The sequence below is a fragment of the Diabrotica undecimpunctata genome, chromosome 6 (assembly GCF_040954645.1).
Source record: "Diabrotica undecimpunctata isolate CICGRU chromosome 6, icDiaUnde3, whole genome shotgun sequence".
NCBI classification, from domain to species: domain Eukaryota; kingdom Metazoa; phylum Arthropoda; class Insecta; order Coleoptera; family Chrysomelidae; genus Diabrotica; species Diabrotica undecimpunctata.
The window spans coordinates 8,892,080-8,916,741 of record NC_092808.1 but is presented as its reverse complement, the minus strand read 5'-3'; the positions used below and the strand labels follow the sequence as shown (position 1 = coordinate 8,916,741).

Genomic DNA, 24,662 nt, shown 5'->3' with positions numbered 1-24,662 from the left:
GACAAGTCCTTATTATGCCCAAATACAAAGAAATATCATTAGTAACCTACTAGTAAATTTAAAAAAAATATTACAAAATTACAATTTTTGGTTTAAAAGAAAAACAATATTTTAACCCTTAATAAGATAACGGGAACATATTTCCCACTTTACTTTGCCGCCAAATTTCGATTGTCGCTGTCAATACACAGAATGTTGAATTTTGTGATATTACGTATTCATTTCATGGATAAATACACCAACTATTCTGACAGTTATTCCATGGATCTGATTTTTAGTTGACAATCGACAACTAGATTTTCATAGGTTATGATATTTCTTGCCGCTAAAAGTTGATTTTTGTTACAATTTTTCAAATTATTTGGTGAATCGGCTCCAAAAATTCTGGTAAGTACAAAGTTATTGTATTATTGATATATATATTGTTTGGTCAAGCTAAATACATTGTAATTTGTTATACAAATTTATGAAAAGATAGTTATTTTTGTCTTTGAAGTTGGTGGGAAAATTATTCCCCTTATCCAATTCCATAAAAAAAAACGCAAAAGTCATGCACCAGAAACATTAAAATTTCTGTTATATTTTAGGATTATGAATTCAAGAAGGGGATTATCAGAACGTGAACTCCTTGCTGCCTTAGAAGAAGATTGGTCTGATGTTGATCTCGACACTGATGATGATGATGACATTTTTATACCATCCCCATCTACTTCTGTTTGCGGTAAGTCCGATGGAGATGTTATTGATAGCAGAATTGGGCAATTGCTTGGTGAATCTGATGAAACTGTTCCTTCTACAACCGTTGATGTAAATTCCACAACTGAAAGAACATCTGAGAATGACCCACAAGAAAATCAAAGTGTTTTGGTAGAACAGAGTCCAGTGGTTACGCTAACTAATTTTACTGGACAATGGACCTCTGAAACAGATGTTCCAGAAATACCAAAATTTGAGCCTGTGTTACAGTCAAATGTTCAATTCACCCATAAAAGTCAACCAATATTTTATTTTGAGAATTTCTTCCCTTGTGATCTAATAGAACAAATTGTTGCTCAAACGAATTTATATGCTGTACAAAAAGACAGCAAGAATTACAAAAACACTAGCCAAGAAGAAATAAGGGCATTGCTAGGTGTTTTTATTTTAATGGGACTGCACCCTGTACCAGACAAAGATTTATATTGGTCAAGTGATCCTTTTTATAATAATCCTGTTATCTCCAAAGCTTTTACAATAACCAGGTTCAAAAAATTAATAGAAAATATCCATCTAAATGACAATTCAGCAGCTGCAGAGAGAGGTTCACCTAACTTTGATATACTGTCTAAGATAAGACCATTTATAGATAGACTAAATGAAGTTTTCAAAGAACAAGCCAAACCTGGAAGTCGATTTTCTATTGATGAATGTATGGTGAAATTTAAAGGACGTAGTTCTATCAAACTTTTTTACGAGTTGCAAACTGTTGGAAGATTTATATGCTAAACAGCTGTATGCTATAGGTACAGTTAGACCTAATCGCAAAGGTTTGCCCGATTTCATGAGGAAAAAGCAAACCAAAAATGAAAAACTTCGAAAGAATGAATTCTATTGTTTGAGCAGTGGCCCTATAACAGCAATAAAGTGGTTGGATACCAAAGAAGTCACGGTTATTACAACTGCTAATCAACCACATAAAGTAACCATGATAAAACGTACACAAAGAGATGGCACAAAGAAAGATATAATGTGCCCAAAAGTTATTGCAGATTATACACTAAACATGGGAGGAGTTGATCACTTTGACCACTTTAGGGCATCATATCCCATAAGCAGGAAGTCTAGAAAATCGTGGATGAGATTGTTCTTCTTTCTTTTAGATGCAAGTGTAATTAATGCATATATTATGTACACAAGAATTCATGATCAAAAAAATACTTCTCACAAGGATTTTAGGCTTCGCCTTGGAAGAGCTCTCATAGGTGACTTTACAGTAAAGGCATCTCGACCTGTGATATTTAAAAATAAAAAAACGATCAACTTTGGTGTTCCAGACGAAATTCGGCTGAGAAATGTAGGACCACATTTACCAGATGTTCAAAAAAATTATACAAGATGCAGATTTTGCTCAACAAAAAAAGAAGAAAAACGAACGAACATTATATGTAGTTATTGTCAAGTAGCTTTATGCCCAAAACAATGTTTTAAATCATTCCACACTGCTGTAGTTGAGACCTAAATTAGTTTTGTCACCCATATATGCATTTTTGTATTTTTGAATTAATAAATTGTTTCACAAGCTGTATAAGGGTAATTAATTTCCCACCTACAAAATTTTTTTAAAGAACAACAGGAAAATAGTTCCCACCACTATTTTTTTATTACTTTTTCAAATTATTTTATATTTCAACAAAAATATATTTTATTTACCTCCTTTAGATACCAAAAGTATATAAACAAACAAATTAATTCTCCTTATATCCCATGTCTTATTAAGGGTTAAGTATAATATAAAACGGTCAAGTCTGTTTGTGAACGAGTTGGTAGAGGGAGCAGAGACAATGTTATTATTAAGGGTATTCCAGCACTTAAACACTCTATTTGGCAGAAAGTTCTGTCTTGATCTTTTAGAAAAGTTCTCTCGTTTAAACTGATGACCGAGACATCGAGATTTTCAAAATTGAATTTTAATATTTTAAATGTTGTAATTAAGTCTCCACGTTATCAGCGAAGTTCAAAAGAAGTAAGGTTAGCTTTACTAAGTCTCTCTGCATAAGAAGGTCTTCTTGGTTCCAAAGGAATTCGAGTGGCTTTTCTTTGAACGTTTTCCAACAAAGTCTTGTCTCAAATTAAATCAGGATACCACGTTGGTCTAGCGTATTCAAATATGGGTCTTACGTGAAGGTTTACAGAATGACTGCATTGAAACTCTCGAAAAACACCTCCGAATAAGATATAGTCTGGAGTTCGCACGTTTACAAATAGAGGTAATAAGGTCGGACCAAGTTAGGCTGCTGTTTACGATAACATCAAGGTCGTTATACGAGAAGACATAATCTAATGGCTGCCCGTTAACAAAATACGGTACAAGTGGGTTATTTTTACCAATTTGAAGCACTACACATTTTTCCGCATTTAGGGATAGTAACCACTGGTAACACAGGTTAAAATAGAGTCCAAATCCATTTGAAAGGTTAGCTGGTGTGTGATTGGATTGCCATATATTTTTGTGTCATCAGCGTAGAACGAAATTTTACCTAAAACATAATAAGGAACATCACTGGTATAAACCGTAAAAAGCAGAGGTCCAAGGACAGAACCCTGAGGCACTTCGCTCTCCACTATCCTGTCCTGTGAGAAAGATTCGCCAACTCTAATTTTGTAATGTCGATCTGTCAGGAAATCATCTATCCAACGAAGTAAAGTACCGTGAACTCCGAAATGTTCTAGCTTATGTAGAAGTCTGCGTTAAGGTACACGGTCAAAGGCTTTAGAGAAATCTAGATAAACAACGTCGACCCGCTGTGTTGGAATGAATTAGCCAACTACTGGCAGCAAGCTAATCGGACGATAGCTAATTGTTGGAGTCGATTTTGTTGCCTTTTTTAAAAATAGGGGTGACGGATGCTAATTCCCAACTTCTTCTTCTTCTCATAGCACTACAATCCGGTGTGAATTTTGGCTGACTGCCCAACTTGCTTTCATCTTGAACGGTCGTCCATAATAGTTGGGTCAGTTAGTAGCCCCATTGTTCTTAGATCTCACCATATATTGTCTCTCCATCGCATTCGTGGACATCTTAAAGGCCTTCTTCCTGTGGGGGCTTCCTCCCATATTAACTTGGCAAGGCGATTATTAGGAAGTCTATGGACATGGCCAGCCCATCTTAGACGTTGGGATTTAATCTCTTGGACTATATCGCTCGCTCTATAAATCTGCTTGACCTCAGCATTTGTTCTTATTTGGTATTGGTTGCTATTAACAATACTTACTAATTTCCAACTAGGAGGTAAGAAGTTCTGGATAAAAGAAATTTGCATAATTAACGTTAAAGGTATTGCAAGTGTGTTTGCGCATATTTTTAACAGTTGGGGTGTTAAACTTTCGGTGAAGCGGCTGTGCATAGTTTATTTAGGGTTGTTTGACTGGAGTCAATAGCAGGTAGATAGCCATCATTCGATAATTTAGTAAAAACTTGTGAAAATGCTAAAGAGAGAGTTTATTATCGCAAAGCCATTAGCTGACCTCTTATTTTACAATCGTTTACAAACATTCCTAATTTGTTCGAAAAAAAACTGTTGTCTTATCTACCTACCCAGAACATAGACAAAAATATGATTATTAATCTTCCAAGAAACCGCACAGAGAAAGTTTTATTAACTCGCACTACAACATTGTCCATTTTTTCTCCGAATAAATAATCACCAAATGACATTGTAAAACAACTTATCTAAATACACAATAAAACATTTTGTTTTTTTTTCTGTAAATTTTTATTTTTAAAACTTTATCATACGCCTTATAATAATCTTTGAAACAGACAGAAAAAAATTATACAGAATACTGAATCCTTCTTGTTAAACACTTTGTAATAAATACTTTATTTTTATTTTCAGATGGTTGAGAGACCATGCGTCTCAAGATTTAAAGCAACGTGTTCAAAATGCCGTGACAGCACCGCAAACACAGCATCACATTACCAAGAACTCAAATATCTCATCTGATATTTTCCAACTGTGGCTGGCTGCATCTCCAGCGAACAATAATCAGCATCTTCAAAATATCCGTCCTGACTATGAATCCTTGGAAGTAAGTCTTTATATGTATACTCATATTGATAGAATATTAGAATATTAGGAGTATAATAAATATATACATTAACATACATAGAATTTGAATGGACTGTTTTGTTAGGTAGGAAAAATTTTCGCACCAGCATTCTGCCATCTATAAAAATCATATCTGCTTAACACAGAGAACAGAAAAAAAAATAATAGTATATTACTTTATGAGGCGGAGAAGCATGACTTTTCTTGACGCGAAGTCAAGGAAACTCGCTTCTTTGCCGAATAAAGTATACTATTTTTTCTTCAAACGTAGCAATTTTTAACCATAAATAGTACAATTCATACGCTATTTTTACTTGAAATTAACTGTGACAACTATCAAAGTCGTCTAGATGTTAGAAATTAAAATAATTAAGTCGTCGGTGGGATTTGCGTCTCCCTAGTTACAGTTGTTTGACAGTTGTTTGCAATTATTAAAGACAGCTTATTGTTGTTGCAACCGCAAGCGCAAATTTAGTGCGAAAATGGAAAACCTAAACGAAATAAGAAATAAAAACGATAATGCTTAAAAAATTTTAAACCCTCATGATTTGCCAACATCGGGAATGATTGCTGAAAGTTGTTCTCGACCATCAGTATCATCAACAATTACCAATGCGTATCAAGAGTCGGGAACATTTTTGCACGGTTTCAATTTTGAAAATGCCTCATTAACTAATTGTACTTTTAATATTACTATAAATAAAAATGATGTTTAATTGTTGTTAATGACATTTGTATCGTTGCTTTGTGACATGTTTCATGTTGTTGCCATGACAACATTTTTCCCTCCGCCGTAAAGAAATGGGAAAAAAAACTGCTGCCGGCGGAGACATCAAACTTTGACAGGATCAAGTTAGATAAGTAATGTCATCATTATTTGAAGTTTGAAGAAAACACATATTATTTAAAGACATATACCTGTTTATTTAAAAAACGTGTTTGTAAATTTCAAATTTTTTTCTATAACACCCTAATTCAATTTTGGAAAAAAAGAGGATAGCCAATATATCTGACTAAAGCTCAGATATATTAATATTAAAATTACTTATTCAATATTGCATTTAATCTCGAGATTCGGGTGAAGTTGGTTGTTTATCCAGCAACCTACGTACTTTATTTTGTTTACTTGTTCAGAACGAAAAGTGTCTTGTAAACTTATTACTGTCATCTATAGGTGACTATAACAGCCCTGTCGTACTCCTCTATTGATAAATATCTATTTTGACAGGTTGTTATCAATTCTGATATATGACTTGGTTATGTTGTAACGAAGATATTGTGCTTACCACCTGGGGTATAAGGGGTTAAGGGTATAAGGGTATAAGGGGGTTATAAGGGGGTTATAAGGGGTTGAAAATTATTGGGGTTAGAGATAGGGCAAGCAAAATAAACGAGACTTATGCAAACGGCACTCAGGGTTTATTTGGAGAGCTGGGGTCGTGGTAAGTGATTAGCAAGGGGGCTGGATTGAGGCAACTGCAAAACTTAAAACAAAGGGATACTTACATGAATCTCCTGGAACAAACATACAAACAAAACAACAGGAAGGACCTCTATCTATTTAAAATAAGGACGCCGCTTCGATGTGACAAATTTGAACGACATATGTAAGAAACTAATTGTTTTTGGGAAAAATTGTAAAGACAACAAACTAGAAATGGTTTAGGAAAAAAATTAAAACTTTATTGTTGTCTCTCCACAAACAGTTACAAATACAGATAATGCAAAAATAATTACTATATAAATAGTTACAAAAATGTATACCAAAATAACAAAGAGAAACACTTACTATTGTTCTATCCGTTTACAAACTCTGTTTACAAATGGGAGATGCTACAAAATTGTGGCAGAAGTAAATTATTGCAAATAAAAATTTATCTTTACAAACTCCCATGAAAGCAATTATTTATAAAAATGTTTATTTTTACTTTTCCTTTAAAATTTAACACAAAAGTTACCTGGATTGCACTGGGGTTTTACACAAAAATGCTGGGGGTGGAAACTAGACTTTACTGGAATTTCTGGTCTTACAGCTGGGCTTAAACTCTCTGCCACACGAACAAAAATTGCATATCACACTACGAATTATTATGATTGGAAGTTGGAGCAGTGGAAGACAAGCTTTAAAAACTTTTCTTCTTAAAATACTGGAACAGGTAGAACTGTACACAATGGCAAAATGTGGTTGTCTTTCAAAATCTCACTTAGACTGCAACTACACATTGAACTGCTACTATTAACTGCCACAAAACTACTTATTTTCCATAAAAAGGGACAAAAACGAGAAAACATTTCAAATTTGATGTGAAATTTGGACAAACGCTGAAGCCTACCGCTCTTGACCACGCTTCAGCGAGAGTCAGTAAATTCTTTTATCTGTAACCATTAACTGCTACTATACACATTTCCATGACAAAGGGCGAAAAACGAAGATATTACAAATTTGAAGAACAATTTTTGAATAACACTGTAAGCACTGCAACCTCAGCGAGAGTGAGTTAATTCTTAAAAATCGTTCGCTTAACTTGGTATAAACAAAACACTTAGACGGGAACGGGAACGCAAAATATCCTAAAAGCGGCTTCGATCAAAGAACACCGAGGAAATATCCATCTGTGAAATATAAACAAACTTTTAAAATGTGTCTATTATCGACCTCGGTGACGCTAAGAGGAATTGAAAGATTATTTTTCGGTATTTTAACTTGTACGAAAGAAAAGAGAAATACACTGAAATTACTCTTCGGTGTTTTAATACATATACGAGGGGATTTCAATATATACCAAGGAATTTACAAATGCTACAATGTATCTACTCTAGAGTTAACTATTAAGAACCGCCAACAACAATAGGGAATTACTTCTTCTCTAGTGCCTATCCGTTTCGGATGTTGGCGACCATGATGGCAATCTGTATTTTGCAAACTGCGGCTCTGAAAAGATTTGTGGTTGTTGTGTTGAACCACGTACCTCAGCCAGGAAATTCGTCGCCTTCCTGCTTTTTTTTTCCTTATACTTTTCTTGTAGAATTAATTGCAGAAACCCATATCTTTCGCTGTTCCTCATGATGTGACCGAGTTATTCGATTTTGTCTGTTTTTATTGTGATTAACAACTCTTTTCCTTTTTGCATTCTTAATAAAACGTCCTGATTAGTAACGTGGTCGGTATAAGATATCTTCAACATTTGACGATAAAGCCATATTTCGAAAGCCTTAGTTTTGTTGCAGATAGTGTCTGTGAGAGTCCACGACTCAACTCCGTACAACAGTATAGAAAAGATATAACATCGTAGTAACCTGATTTTTATGGGTACTGATAAATCGTGGCATTTAAATAGCTTAGCCATTTTTTGAAATGAAGATCTCTATCAGATCTCCATTAACTTGTCGTGTTTTACTGTATCCAACGCTGTATGGTAATCAATAAAGCATGCATAAATAGCGTCGGTGTTAAATAGTTTTATGAGTTCAGCATATGCGTTGTCAGGACCAGCAGTTTTGCCATCTTTTAGTTGTGATATTCCTTTTTCCACGTCATCTGATGTGATTGGGAAGTGGTCATTACATATGTAAGACGGAGGTTGTTCGGACCTATTTTCATCAAAGGGTTCTTGTATGTATTTGGTCCATACGCATATTTCTTGATTTTTATCTGATGATTTTTCTGTGTTGATCTTGCAGTTTGCTGGCTGTGTTGGATTTTTGAAGACCAGCTGCTTGTTTTACCTTTTTATGCATATTAAGAGAGTTACCAAAGACTGTTAAATATAGAACAACATATCACATCTTGAGAGGAAATAGGTATGAAATACTGCAGTTAATTCTCAAGGGAAAGCGATCTTCTTCACCGAGAAGCTTTAGAGATTGGGCCAAAATACGAAATGCAGGATAACTTTTTTATATGGCATAAGATTGCGAAGCCTTAGGGAAGTGGGGCTTAGACTTATACTGCATGGGATCTACCACATAAACTGCAAGCGTCCGGAGATCGACAGTTATACCCTGATTTTAAACCAGGAGGAGTAATTCAAATTTACCGCACCACAATGTTTGTTTGTAATTGGTCCAACCTCAGACAAGTTTACTCCACTGGTATGAAATTTTGACACTAATGGCATTTCATAGCTTAATTAAATTATACCGGCAATTTTTTGTGTTTTCTGCGTTATTCTTTTAATTTTTAGATTTTTAGTCTGCTTTTATATAAAAAAACAGTTGTTTTTAGAACTCTTTAGCGACGTATTAGTATAATACCTTATTTTTGGATTACCGTTGAAGGCCGATATGATTAACCAAAAAAGAAGATGTATTTGGTAACCTTTTTAGTGACTTTCTTGGGTGTGAATATGTCTCTTTAGTTTACTCCTCCTGGTTTAAAAACAACGCATAGTAAAAAAACCAATTTTGAAAATAAAAAACTTTATTGCGCATTTCTAGTTAATAAAAAGTTGTAACTACAGTGGGTTGTAAATAAAGTCATCTGCATATCATCCATAAGTATTTCATATGATGGTACGTAATTACGGAGGGCCAAACGCAAGCATGAAGAGAGATGTTCATCAGTTAGCCGATTACGATATTTTGATTTCATTATCTTCATTTGGGAAAATGCAGACTCATATAAGTATGTTGATCCAAAGAATGCTGTGAGCTGCAGAGCTATCTGTCTCAAAGACGGATATTTCTCAGACGATATGAAAGACCAAAATTTCGTATCGGTCGCTCTGGATTTAAGATATATATCCGAAATTATTTTCAGTACCTCATTTTGGACGGAAATGATCTTCATATTGAACGTAACGGATATTTCAGTGGCTATTTTTTCCACATTTTGACAAGAAAATGGATTAGACATAAAAGTTACAATATCTGTTAGTTTTTAAAATCAGCGAAGCGTCTTTCAAACTCACCATGAAGTGTTTGCAGCTCCGTTTCGTAATAAACATAATTTAAATGAGCGGCTACCCTTTTTTTCAACGTAGGAAAGTTGTTTAAACCTTTCTGCTAATTTGCTTAATCAATAATTTCAATTGATTAACAAAATAATGTATTGCGCTCATCATATCGATAATTGTTTTATTTTTACCTTGTAGTTCAAAATTAAGGAGGTTCAAATGATTTGTTAAATCTGTTAGGAAAGCCAGATCACTGAGCCATTTTTCGTTTTGAAGTAGATGAGTGTCGTCCCCTCGTTCTTCTAAAAAAGAAATTATTTCGGGAAGTAGCTCCTGGAACCTATCTAAAAATTTTCCACGGCTCAACCACCTAACATCTATATGCAGAAGTAAATCAGTGTGTTCTGCAGAGTCGCTATCTTCCAATTGCGCTTTAAAAAGACGTCGTTGCAAGCTTCGCGCTTTGATTGAATTCACAATTTTTGTTGTCATCTTCATGATGTCGTCCATATTTAAAATTTTGAAACACAAAACTTGCTGGTGAATGATGCAATGAAATGAAAAAAAAGATGGAAAGTCATCGTTAGCTCGACATAATGCAACAAATCCATTGTTAACGCCAGTCATGGATGCATGGTGCACCATCTGTTGTAATACACACGAGTTTGTAAATCGGTAGCTCGTATTGTTTCACAAAATTTATCAAAACATTGTATATATCTTCTCCGCGAGTTTTTTCTTTCAGAGGCGTTGTTAACAATTCTTCTTTAGCCAACATGTCAGAAAATACCATCCGAATGAAAATACACAACTGGGCGATATCAGTCATATCGGTTGATTCGTCAAATTGCAAAAAAAAGTACATACACTTCATAATATCACTTTTAACTTGGCTTTCCAAATCTTTGCCCATGACTTCGATACGTCTAGTAACCGTTGGACATAATAACTGGACTTCTTTGATAGCGGACATATCTGTTTTATTTTTGAAGTCCTGAAATAACACATTCGCGGCCTCAATGAATGCTTCCTTCACTACTTCTCCATCTTCGAATGGTTTTTTATGTTGTGCCAATATATAAGAAATTTTGAACGACGTAATTGTTGCAGCTACTGATTGTTTAACAGGCCTAATGAACATTGATTGTTGCGTCTTCAAACTACTTTTCAAGTCTTGCACTTTCCGTTTTCTAAACAAACTGTTTTGCGGAAAATCATTTTCATAGTTTTTATTCAAAGTTTTATAATGCCGTTCTAAATTTCCGCGTTTGGGCAGAGCAACGGAAGACCGACAAACAAGACAAACACACTTATCTTTCACCCTAGTAAACAGGAATTCTTCTTCCCACGCATTATTAAAATGATATGTTTTACTCTTTTTCGCAGCACTCATATCGAGTTTCAAATATTAATGTTAAGAATAAATATATTACAAAAATGTTTTACTAGTAATAACTTACTAATGAATGATTAATGCTTGACTAACAGCAATACAATGCCGATACAGCACACTCCCAGTTTAAATTTATCTGTGAATGCTGATTTGCCGAATCAGCATTATCGCAACTTTCGGGTGAAGAGATAGCATCATAATTATTTCGATCATGCACGTGTGGCGAGTCAGGATATTAGGCATTATTTTAGTTTCGTTTAGACTCTTTGAGCACCGCTGCCTTAGGGGATAGAGAAATCTCCAGGCATTGATATAAATACAGATAAATTAAATTTTGGGAGTTAGTCTAAAAATATTTTTGTGCTTGAAGTAAATAAAATGTTATAAATTAATTGTGTGGTTAATGTTAGGAACGTCACATAAAGAAAACATATGGATATGCTTTAGAGACATAATTATAGAAGCAAGAGAAACCGAAATAGAACAGCGAAAGTCCCGAAAGAAGAAACATTGGATTATAAACACAAATATAAAAAACATTGAGGAGAGATGCCAAGTTAAAAACAAAAAACTGTAGATGCTCTTACAGCATTAAATGCTCTCTTAGCTCTCGACGGCCTTACAGAAAGCCACTTTCAAAAAAACTTCTCTCGTCAATAATTTTTGTTCTATTATTTCTCTTTTAATATTATCTCATTTCACCCAATAATAGAATATATTTTTGTTCGATGCGTATAATAGAAAATCAATTGTTCCATTTTATTAAAACAATTACACGGCAATATATTTTATAGGTAAATTAGTGTGAGTGGGCGTAATTAAATTAAAATTTCATAATGATACCTCAGCAGGAGCCCTTAGCTCTGTTTAATGTCGTGATTAAAATAAATTCCCCTAATAGAGTTCGCTCGATAATCAACTATTGAGCCGCAAGTTTCCTGAAGATGAAACGCGAATGTTATCACAAAGAGATATCAGTAAACGTCTGGATTTAATTAATTTAACAGTGCCGAATTGAAGGAAAAATTAATGATTTAGGCGTCATTAACCACGCGTTTTATACGGATAAATGTATTGTTAACTTGGATTGAAAATAGCATGCTATCTATTTATCGAAAGCATCGATAAAGAGAGAGACGAGTAAACTCAATTATTAAATACCTAATAATGTATATTGGGTGAAAATATACAAATATTTTCTTTCGGCATACTGCATGACATAGCTTAATTTCACCTTCTTGGTTTTGTGCTATAGCAGAATTATCTGACAGTGGCAACCACCACTTAACAGGCTTCACACTCTTCTGCCATATGAAAAAGTTATCCTGCATTTCGTATTTTGGTCGTCCAATCTCTAAGGCTTCTCGATGAAGAAGCTCGATTTCTCTTGAGAATTAACTGCAGTATAGCACGGTGGTATTCGCCAACAGTTATGAAACCCTCCAGGAGTTAATGAATATAATCACAGAAGTGAGTCAGAAATATGGACTTTCACTGAACATTAAGAAAACAAAATGAATGATGATCTCTAAGAAGGAACAGCAAATTGAAAGAATCAGTGTGAATGGTCAACCTTGGTACAAACGTCAATGAAAATTGGGACCATTCCTTATAAATAAAATGTACGATAGAGAAAGCAAGACCATCATTTTAAAAAATGGCTAAGCTATTCAAATGCCACGATTTATCAGTACCCATAAAAATCGTGGGTCGTGGACTCTCACAGATGCTACCTGCAACAAAATTGAAGCTTTCGAAATGGGGCTTTATCGTCGAACCCTGAAGATATCGTATACCGCCCACGTTACTAATCCGAGCGTTTTATTAAGAATAAAATGCACATCATGAGGAACAGCGAAAGATATGGGTTGCTGCAATTAATTCTACAAGGAAAAGTAGAAAAAAAACAAGGACCAGGAAGGCGATGGATATCCTGGCTGAAAAATCTACGTCACTGCCGAATTAGAGAAAAAATTCACATCATGCGTAATGATAAATACCGACTTCTACAGTTGATTTTACAAGGCAAGATTGAGGGTAAGAGTTTCCCTGGACGTAGACGTATATCCTGGCTGGCCAATCTTAGAAAGTGGACTGGTCTAATGTCAACTGATCTATTTCGAGCTGCTGTGAATAGAATAAGATGATCTGACACTACAAGAAGAAGAAGTGATTCCCTATTTTTGTTGACAGTTCTTAATAATTAACTCTAGAGTAGATACATGACCAAATCATGTATCAGAATTGATAAAAACCTGTCAAAATAGATACCTATTAATAGAGGAGTGCGACAGGGCTGTAGTTGTCACCTATAGGTGACAGTAATAAGACCAACGTGGTGTCCTTTCTTTCTTAACGAGTAAACAAAATAAAGTACGTAGGTTGCTGGCTAACATTGGGGTACGAAGAAGCTGACAAAAGAAAAAATCCTGAGTGGTGGAACGAAGAAGTAGGAAAATTAATTAAAGAGAAAAAAAAAGCTTATCAACCATGGCTATCCACGAAAGACTTAGAAGACCGTAGAATTTACACCAGACTCAACAGGGAAGCAAAGAAGGAAGTCACTAAAAGAAAAAACGAAATGTGGGAAGAGAAATGCAAAGAGATGGACCGATGCCTAGGAGGAACCAAAGTGACACAAACTTGGAAATTCATAAAAAGTATTAGAAAAGAAAGAAAAGATGAGGGAAATATAAACCTGATTCAAAATAAAAAATGGGAAAAATATTACGAAACGCTATTAACAGAAAGTAGGCAACCATATCTCAAAGACAGAAAACTCAGAGGTGCATAAGATAAACAAAGAAGAACTGAAAAAAGAATTGAAACAAATGAAAAATGGAAAAACACCCGGGCCTGGAAACATTCCCATCAAGTTGGTGAAACATGGACCGAATGCTCTTTTGGAAAGCTTAGTGAATATTTTTAATAAATGCTTAATTGAAGGCCAAACGATTCCAGACGATTGGAATTTGGCCCACATTAGCCCCATTTATAAAAAGTGAGACAGAAAAGAATGCGGAAATTATAGAGGCATTAGCGTAACTAGCTCGCTGTGAAGGTTATATGGTCGTATATTAAAAAGAAGAATATAAGAGGAGTATAAAGAAATTGAAGAACAAAGCGGCTTCAGAGCAGGAAGATCGTGCGTGGACAACACATTTACCCTTCAACAAGTAATTGAAAAACGAACAGCTCGAAACCTACCTACGCATCTGGTATTTATAGATCTGGAAAAGGCTTATGATGCAGTTCCTTTAAAACTCTTATTTAGTGTCTTGACGCAAACGGACCTTAGTAAAACATATCTAAAAGCAATACTGAACATCTATAAATGTCCTCAAAGCACTGTAAAAACAGGAAATAGTTTCTCAAGGGTATTTACAGTAACGAAAGGCCTGAGACAAGGATGTTGTCTTCCCCCACCCTATTCAAAATATATATCCAAGAAGCACTGCACCAGTGGAGACAAAAATGTGCGGGAATGGGGTTGAAGCTTAACAACCATTATCTGACAACGCTGTTCTTTGCCGATGATCAAGTATTAATTGCAAGCTGTGAAGATGAATACGAAACCTCAAAGATGAATACGAAAAATGGGGGATGAGTATCAATATGTCTAAAACAGAATATATGCGAATAGGCAGTGAAGACGAAGACCCGGATTTTCAAATTAGACAAATGAAAAGGTGCTACGAATACAAATATTTGGGAAGTATTATCTGCAGTAAAGGAACAACGGAACGAGATATAGACTATAGCGTGCAACAAGGCAGGAAGAGTGTTCAAATTCTGAATTCGATACTTTGGTCCAACAAAGCTACTATGAGAACTAAAATGACTATCTACAAAGTAATTGTAGAGTCCATTCTTACATATGGAGCAGAATGTTGGCAAATGACAGTAAAAGGAAAGAAAAAAGTTGACACGGTTGAAATGGACTACCTGAGAAGAGCTTGCCGTATATCAAGAGTAGAACGTATACCTAATTCTGAAATTAGAAGAAAAACAGATAGAGTACATACAACTTCTGAAAGAATAGAAACTAGACAGTTAATATGGTATGGACACGTACAGAGGATGGACGACAACAGATGGCCAAAAAGAGATATGGAATACAATCCAAGTAATAGAAGGAAACGGGGAAGACCAGCCAAGTCTTGGATACAAGGTGTTATGGAAACCATGAAAGACAGAGCCATTGATGAAGACAAGTGGAGAGATAGAAAAAGATGGCGATCGAAATACGGGAAGCGGCAGAAGCTGTAGGATTCCCGCTTATATATATATATATATATATATATATATATATATATATATATATATATATATATATATATATATATATATATAAATATATATATAGGTTGCTGGAAGACAAGAGAAGCGTCGGTCGACCACCTACAAGATGGACTGACGATTTAAGAAGACTCAATAAAAACTGGATGAGAGCGGCGCAAGATAGACGGGGTTGGAAACATGAGGAAGAGGCCTATGTTCAGCAGTGGACTCTTAAGGCTGGATGATGCTGATAGGTTGCTGGCTAAACAACCAACTTGACCCGAATTTCGACATTAAATGCAAAATAAATTTGAATAAGTAACTTTACAAACTAAAGTATAGGATCTTCAATGTTGGATGGTCCACCAAATGTTTTTTCAGAATTTTCTATTTTGCCCCTTTTTCCGGAAGTAAAAAGGTACTTTGTACAAAGGGATAAACAATATTAATTTATTTATATTTTGCTTAAAACTGTGCTGTGGGGAAAGACATAAAAATGTAATTATTTTAAGTAGGTTCAAGAAGTTTTTTTGTGTATACGCCTAAATTGAAATTAAATATTTATTAATTAATGTCTAAACATCGATTTCTAACTACTGCCTGGAAAATAAATTTATTATTTGATTCATCATTATTATACATTATGCAGATGATAAATCATATGACAATATTATAAAACTTGTTTAACATAAGCTGAAAAATTATTATAATAAGATGCTACATAACCTCATGGCCCTCAAAAACGGCCAAAACCAATAGATATGTATAATATCTCTATGCCAAAAGCCGCTAATTTTGCACTTTTAGGTTATGATATCTCAGAAACCAGACCCAGTTTAGCAATTTGGAGCTCAGATTCGTACTCAGCGCACAAAAACCTTTTTAAAAGTATATACTGATGTCTGGGTTCTAATATTGGTCAAATTTTGTCGGCCTCTCAATCTAAAACAGTCGCAATTTATATATTATAGACTCTGCAGGCATCGACTTTTTATAGAAACATTACCGCTGGTGTAAATAATATTGCGACTCATACTAATTGTCTGTTTTTTCCGCCAAACAATATCCATCCCACAAACCTCTTTATTAACCCATTATTTCAGTTTATGATTTCAATGATACGCGGCGATTGTTTTGTATAAAAAATATTTTTATGGCCGGTTGAATTATCTTTAAATTATTAATATATACTAAGGTTAATTTGTATGCTTGCCTTGTATAGAATTTTTATGACAAAGTAAACCATTAAACGTAACGATCGGTTGGCATGCAACGCAAAGAATCTGTAATAAAATTATAAATTGTTTTTTGCCCTAAAAATACGTAATGGCGGCGTCATTTTTTATTAGAATTGCGCCGCTATACCAATATTTCTACGTACGAGAAGATAAAGGCGTATTTATTATTAATAAAATTCAATTGTATTCACGATCATTTTATCAAACAATCTCGTTTGGAAATAAAGTAAAATGATATAATGTATTGTTTATTTTACGAGTTGGTTTCTAGACTTTCTTCTTCTTCTTACAGTTTTGTATAGAAATTTTGGTATTTATAGAGTATTATAAAAGTATATAAAAGTTTAGATGATACTGGGTTTCTCACACACTATACATCGTGATAGTGCAGCAAAAGGAGGCAACTCAATAATAATAAAAGCAAACATTCAACATTATGGGGCGTTAATATATGAAACAGAACAGCATTTACAGTATGAGTTAAACTCAAAACTAGTTGTGAAATTAATGTCAGCTCGATTTATAGCCTCCCTAAGCATTCTATTATGAGGTACAATGATAAGGAAGGTAACTTACTTACCAACAAAGAGGATATCCTGTTACGATGGGTAGAGCACTTTCGAGAGTTGCTGGAAGGGGAACCTACTAACAATATAGACCTGGAATACCGAAATGAGGAACTCGTGGAACACTCTCGGTAGATTAAGTGAAAATATCTATAGAAAAACTAAGGAAACGCAAATCCCCAGGCAGCGATGGCATCCCAGCAGAGTTATTTAAGCATGGTGGAGAGCAGCTCACCAAGGTGATGCGAGAAATTGTTTGTAAAATTTGGTCTGAGGAGCAAATGCCTGAAGAATGGAGCTTAGGCTTAATTTTCCCGTTACACAAAAAGAGAAACCAACTGGAATGCAATAATTACCGCAGAATAGCTATCCTCAATACAGCATACAAGATATTGTCAAATATTTTGCACGAGAGATTGAAGCCTTATACCAAAACGTTTCTAGGAGAATATCAGGCGTGGATGTTCAACCATTAACCAGATCTTTACACTACGACAGATCCTCGAAAAAGCGCAAGAGTTTAACATAGATATGTATCATATTTTTGTCGATTTTAAAGCGGCATATGACAGTGTCTTAAGACCAAGTCTTTACAACGCTATGAATAAGTTAGGAATTCCAAAAAAACTCATATGTTTGATAAAAATGACAATGGCGAAGATGCTATCAGCAGTAAGAATTCAAAACGACTCGTCAACCCCATTTGAAATACATAGGGGGTTAAGGTAGGGAGATGCGCTGGCGTGTCAGCTTTTTAATATCACCTTAGGAAAGGTTGTACGAGACGCTAATTTAGATAGCAGGGGAACAATATTTAATAGATCAGTCCAAATTCTAGCATATGCAGACGACATGGACATTATAACAAGAACCAGGGCGAGAACTGCGGAAATCCTAACCGAGCTAGTAGCAGCAGCAGAACGAATGGGGTTACATATAAATCAAAATAAAACCAAATTCATGGCGACTAACACAAACACAAGAGCTGGAAATGTTGACGCAGATTTAATCATCAATGACCAAAACTTCGAAGCAGTCAAAGAGTTCATATATATAGGGACATCGGTTAACCCCAATAATAACACATCTGAGGAAATAAAAAGGCGAATAATAATTGCAAACAGGTGTTATCAAAGTACTTAGCTAACAAACATATGTCTCAAAAAACTCGTATAAGGCTGTATAGAACACTGATAGTCCCCGTTCTCACAGATGAATAAGCTCTATCGATTTTTAAAAGAAAGGTGCTACGCAAGATATTCGGAGCGGTCTGTGAGAACGGAATATGGAGGCTTAGATATAACTTTGAACTGCAGAATTTCTACAAGCATACGTTTGGTGGTAAAGATATTACCAATATAACTAAGCGAAAATGCCTGCAGTGAGCAGGACATGTAGCCCGGGCCCCTGAATCGAACATGATAAAAAAGATTCTAACAGCGCAACCCGTGGGAATAAGAAGACGGGGTAGACCAAAGCTAAGGTGGATGGACGGGGTAACACAAGATGCCGATAAGATCGGAGTCGGCAACTGGAAAATGCAAGCAAGGGACAGAACAGAATGACGTAAAAAGCTTGAGAAGGTCGAGGCCCTCTAAAGGCTGTACCACCAAGATGATGAAGCATTCTATTAAAAAAATGAGCAGTATGGAGAGAACAAAAAAATCTCAAAAGAAAGCAAGGTTCTGGAAAACTAAAAATATCTACCGCTCATGAAGATCGTACGCTTTTGGAGAGAGTAGTAGAGAATCCTTTTGAAGATGCAAAAACTCCAAGAATTATGTCACAGTTTCCGGGAAGAAAGATAACAACTTGGAGTAGAATTAAAGCATCGCGTTTTAGGCACCGAACTGCAGCAAAAAAACAAGCTCTTACACCACAACAAAAGCAATCAAGACTTATATTTGCTTTAAACCGTCAGATGCAAAATCAAGATTTTTGGGACAGAGTAATATTTACAGATAAGAAAATTTTTCAATCTTCTAAAAAGGGCAAAATTGGGATGTATAGACCAGATAATAATAGATTTAATCCTCTACATATGTTGATAGATACCGAGCAGCTGGTCAGTTTAGTGCCAATGCATGGGGATGGATTTCATCTAGAGGAATGGGAATGGGATTCTCTACTGATGGTAGGTTTGTTGGGCAGATTTATCTGAATATTCTAGAAAACATCATGTTCCCAGTGTAGAACAGTTGTATCCAGAAAATAATTTTATTCTACAACAAGATAATTCTCCTGTTCACACTGCAAATATAAGAAACCAGTTGCTCCAGAATAACAACATCGAAACCTTGCCATGGTCCAGCTACAGTCCAGATTTAAACCCAATCGAGAATATGTGGGGGGTTATTATAAAACGGTTAAATCGGCGTAATTGTATACCTCCAAATGCTGAAGAGCTGTGGCACGGTGTACAACAGTTTTGGGAAAAGGTTTCTGAAGAAGATAATTTCATAGTTCCTTTCACGCAGATGGACTGAAGACTACAAGCTGTTATCAATGCTGATGGAAATATTACAAAATATTAATTTTATTTTTACATACCTAAATATAGTTTTGGTCTACCAGACCCTCGCTTTCTTTCGAGAGTTTCTTGTTCCCTCCATTTTTTATTAATAGAAAATATTAATCAATAAAATACACTGCTTAAAATGATAAAATCTTACTAAAAGTGGTATCAGTTTTTTTAGGAACCAGCTGTACAGCTTTTTTCCAATTCAAAAACTATAAGAGGCATCTTCATCTCAGTCACGCACTTACTTACTCACACAAACACGCATACTATTTTAATTGATAGATATTATAATTATAGATAATTCCTCTTCTTATTGTTTTTTTGGTTCATTTAAAACTACCAGATCTACCAGACGAATCTTTTTATCGTACTCTATGCATCTTTCAATAAATACATTATTAGATAAGCCAGCCAATGAATACTTCATGTAGACCACTGCACCAATCGAGAGATCTAATATTAAGGTCATGCAACGTAATGAAAATGACGGGAATAATCAGGCATTGTGAAATCACGGAGCACTAACATCATTATCTATGCTGATGCTGTTATTGGCTTGAAACTATACCAACAGTGACAGGAAATTTTAGAGAGTGTAATAATGGAGAATTTGAAATTACTAACTAACGGATAAGGACGTTGATTTTAATTTACAAGAATCGACTAACATCTCAAAACAATGTGCACCTTAAGTTAAAATGTTATTTAAAGTTAGAAGTAAAGTACCTATGTAAGGATTACAATATGAAAATATCGGTGTTCTCGATCTATTAGAAAATGGCAGAATACAATACTGACAATAAATACTTAGGTATTATCTAGAACGAAGAAAAAGAACACATATTTTTTGGGTTTTTGCAATCCTCATAATTGAAGGGATCAGAGCAAAAAGTCCATATTTTTCTATAATTGACTTAAGTAGCGACATCTATACAAAATTATGTGTACTATAAGCTGCGAAGTCAGATTTCTAGTAAAAAGTGTCTTACTGGGTAAAAACCCATATCTTAAAATTTTAATCAATCATAATTTCAGTGCAAGAAGTTGGTTGCTAAGTGTCAAAAAGGGTCCAAGTCTATGGATTTGAACAACTTGTTGCTACTGACACGGATTCCTAACCTACAAGTTTTTTTGATGAAATAAATTCACGTGTAACTTTGATCTGGTGAATTTTTTTTTAATTATACGAAAGTGTCGTAGAGAAAAATGTCTGATTTTGGAAAGACTAGTTTCCATATTATTTATGATATTATATTAAAAATAAATAAGAAGTTTAAATACATGAGAAATGAAATATTAAACAATAAGCATAGCTTTGTAAAAATAATAATTTTAACACGTTAAGCGCCACCATGTAAAAAAATAAACGCAGTTCTGGGGGCCACTGTGTAAAATTCATAAATATGTATTAAAAATGCCCTACTTAACTGTGTCTTTTATAATTTATTTGTTATAATGTTATTTTCTCGTAAAAACATTGTTGTATCGAAATGGATACAAGTGGCCCATTTTCATAAATTGACGCTGTTGGCCACTTGTATCGATTTGGATTCAGCTTTATAAACTATAAGAGACCTTACGTTCAAACAGAAAAATAATCCTGCTAAAGTTGTAAAAGCAAAGTTAGAGGTGTATCAGTCTACAAGTTTACAAAGCAACACAGGTTGTACTGTTTTAAAATGGAAGGTCAAAAAAGATGTCTTGGTGATTTCAACAAAACACAGTAATGCAATGGTTCCTGTCAGGAAACCTGGTGAGGAAATAGAAAAACGGATAATAATTTTTTAGTACAATAAACGTAAAGCCTTTATATCGATCTTTCTGAAGGCATATTTTACTAGTTCACGAAAAGAGATCAAATGGTATCGAAAATTATCAGAAGAATTACTAACAGGAATTACGCTAATAAATGCGTATTGTGTACATCAGATGGTAACGAAGAACAAAATGTCCATCACCAAATTCAAAGAACAAGTTGTCACTCAGCTTTTGAACAAAAATTTTACAAGACCTTCTCCGCCTAATAACATCAACGAAAATCATATTTTAGTGGATGATAATAAAAAAAAGTATGTAAAAAATGTATGGCTTGCTACGAAAGGCTAACATATATCTACGATTGGAAATATGCCCAAGCCAAATCTTCGCAAACTCGCCACAAATGTAGTGCTTGTAAAAAATTTTATTGTCTTAAATTTTTTTTTATTTCTCATAAATCCGAACTATTAATGTAATAACATTCATTAAAAGAGTTTTTCCGTCGACCGTCCATTTATGATCAATTTTAACACCCTCAAAATCATTGATTAATGACACCTATTAATGAATGATTTTCTATTAATGAACGATTTTATTATAGGCAACACAACATACATTGCTGGCATAAATTAATTAAACGCTCTGTGATTGGCAGTGACCTGTGGTGTAGGCAACCAAACATTGGTTATATTCCCACTAAAAAATTAATTTAAAATGAAGTAGCCGCTGTTAGTACTATCTGTCATTGTATGTCATTATTTACTTTATTGTTTAAAATTCTGTTTATTTGAAAAATCAAAGAATGGATATTGACGAAGAGTTTAATTTAACTCCACCAGAATTTAACTTCTTCTATCACAGAATTTACAGAGGTCCAAGAAGACTTAAATATAAGTTTGTCAAAATGCTATACACCAGATAATCATTAATCAATATCTTCCTTTAATTTCAGTAATTGCACCATTTCGAATATTAATGTTTACTATAATAAAACAACCACTAAGGAAACTTTGAATAAAGTCAATGAAAGCTGAAAAAATTGTTGTTTATCGTTAAGTAAATAAATATTTAAACTAAGATATCTTTATTTAAATCATGAATGTGTTGCTTGTGTGAGTCCATTTCAAAAGGTAGAAGAAATAATAAATTAGACTTACTCACAATCAATTTAATTTAACTAATCAGACGACCGATTTCGCTTTCTACAATATGCAAAGCATCTTTAGGTCACGATACAAAGTTAAATAAATGATGCCGGTACTCTATTAATTGCAGGTTGAAAGAACATGGTTCAAACTATCTTGTATTGTTGATTGGAGAACTCAAGTCAACTATTGTAATTGTTCAACAGTAAACAGGGAAGTTCTTGAGGAGACAGATTTAATCCAATGAAGTAGAGATAGGTGAAATGTAATTGTTTGTTTGATGAAAGTAATGTTCTATACCATTAAGTTCTTAAAAAGTTATTTATTTTTATTCTGGAGATATATTTATGAAATGTGTGTTATTTATTGAGATTTTTATTTTTGTTTTGGAAGGTGACAGTTGTAAGACAATGAATAAGAATAGATGTACTAATTGTGTGGGTGTGCAATTAGATTAGCTTGTAATTATCAAATTTCTTTGATAGAGTTATCTTGTAATATGTGGCAAATGGATGTAAAGTTCAATATATAAAGTTAAAAATTAAAATTGAGACACTTTAAGACACACAGAAAACACTTAAAAACACTTAAAAAGCACACTTTTTTTTTCTTTGATGTTGTATTCGTTCAACACAGTCTGAGATCAAGTGGAGATCTAGCTCGAGGTGACAGAGTACTTAAAGTAAGAGATTATAAACAATGGGTAATGCCATATGTCAAGACTTCCGTAACGGGTATTTGCAAAACTAGATTCGTCTATTTTGAAAGCAGTAAACCCATTCAAACCAGAGAGTCTATGACAGGAATATGTAGCAACATGACCCTTTTTAAAGTAGGTATGAATAGAAAAATTTCCAGCAGTCCTTCATTGGAATATAGCAACATATACGTAAAAATAAAACCCAAAAAGTTTGAAGCTGTTACAAAACTTGTCAAACTAGTTATTTCACGTAATATTGAATGGAATAAAGAAGAACATATCGAAAATGATGTTGATATAATATATGAGTAAAATTTGATGTATATTTAAGATTCTCAGAAATATATTTTTGTCATAATGCCAGTTTTTATTTAAATGTTTTTTCTTCACAAAAAGTAGTTAAGTTCATATTTAAAAATATTTTTTTCTCATAAATAAATAAATTTAGAATTATGTTGTCTCGTTAAGTATATAGCTTAAAGTTTAAAGTACTTTGTTTATAAAAAAATCACACATGTTAGTTTTTAAAAGTCCAGATGTGGAAATCATTTAAAACTGTCAAACACCTATAACTCAGAAACATAAAAATGTGATGCCTTCAATTGTTATATAATGATTGATTTGCACCTTTCTTAACCGGTGTCTTGGAACATTTCTCGAAGGACATGTTTTCAATCAAAATTACCGAGAATTCTGTCGATATTTAATACTACACTATTACTACTTTATTTTATAAATCAGTTTCAAATATCTGTATATAAAATACGGATTCTATAGCCTTTAAAAACTTGCTTTATTACTATTGTTTGGTTTCCATTTCTCCTTCAAAGTGATTTCTTTTGAAAAGTTAAAGTTGTTTGCGTCGCTATTACAAAAGTTTGTAAATTAATACAATTTCTTTCACGATTTATTTGTATTGAGTTTTCTGTAATAGAGCGGTTTGCTAAAAAATAAAAAAAGTTGATCGACATTTTGCAGGTTAGGTAAAATATTCAATTTCAATCGGAAAGCTGATATATAGGGTCGTAAATCGTATAACGTATGTTAGAAAAGCTCTTCCAACTTGCTAACTTTGTAGTTCTCTAATTTTTTTATATTAAAATTTATTAAAACTTATTTATTTATTTATATTATAGTGCAAAAAACAGAGAAGAACTGGATAAGAGACGTAAGGGTAAAAAGGTCACTATCTACTAGAAACCACATTCAAAATCAAAAGAAAAGAAATAAAAAGAAATGAGAACATAAACAGAAAACACAAAAAAATAATAAAAATTTATAAACTAAGGGAAGAAACAACGAGAATAAGATACTCAGAAGGACTAGAGAAAGAGATGGACAATGAACATGAAATAAC

General features: G+C 33.9%; 1 protein-coding gene across 1 annotated transcript in view; it reads left to right on the top strand.

Annotated features, from left to right (window-relative positions):
* The window catches only part of LOC140443091 (cGMP-specific 3',5'-cyclic phosphodiesterase-like), a 238,096-nt gene that overhangs the window by 36,247 nt on the left and 177,187 nt on the right, over positions 1-24,662 (top strand). Inside the window, exon 2 of the mRNA XM_072534157.1 lies at positions 4,596-4,788. Coding sequence (XP_072390258.1) covers positions 4,596-4,788 — 193 coding nt within the window. The remainder of the gene's footprint in view (positions 1-4,595; positions 4,789-24,662) is intronic.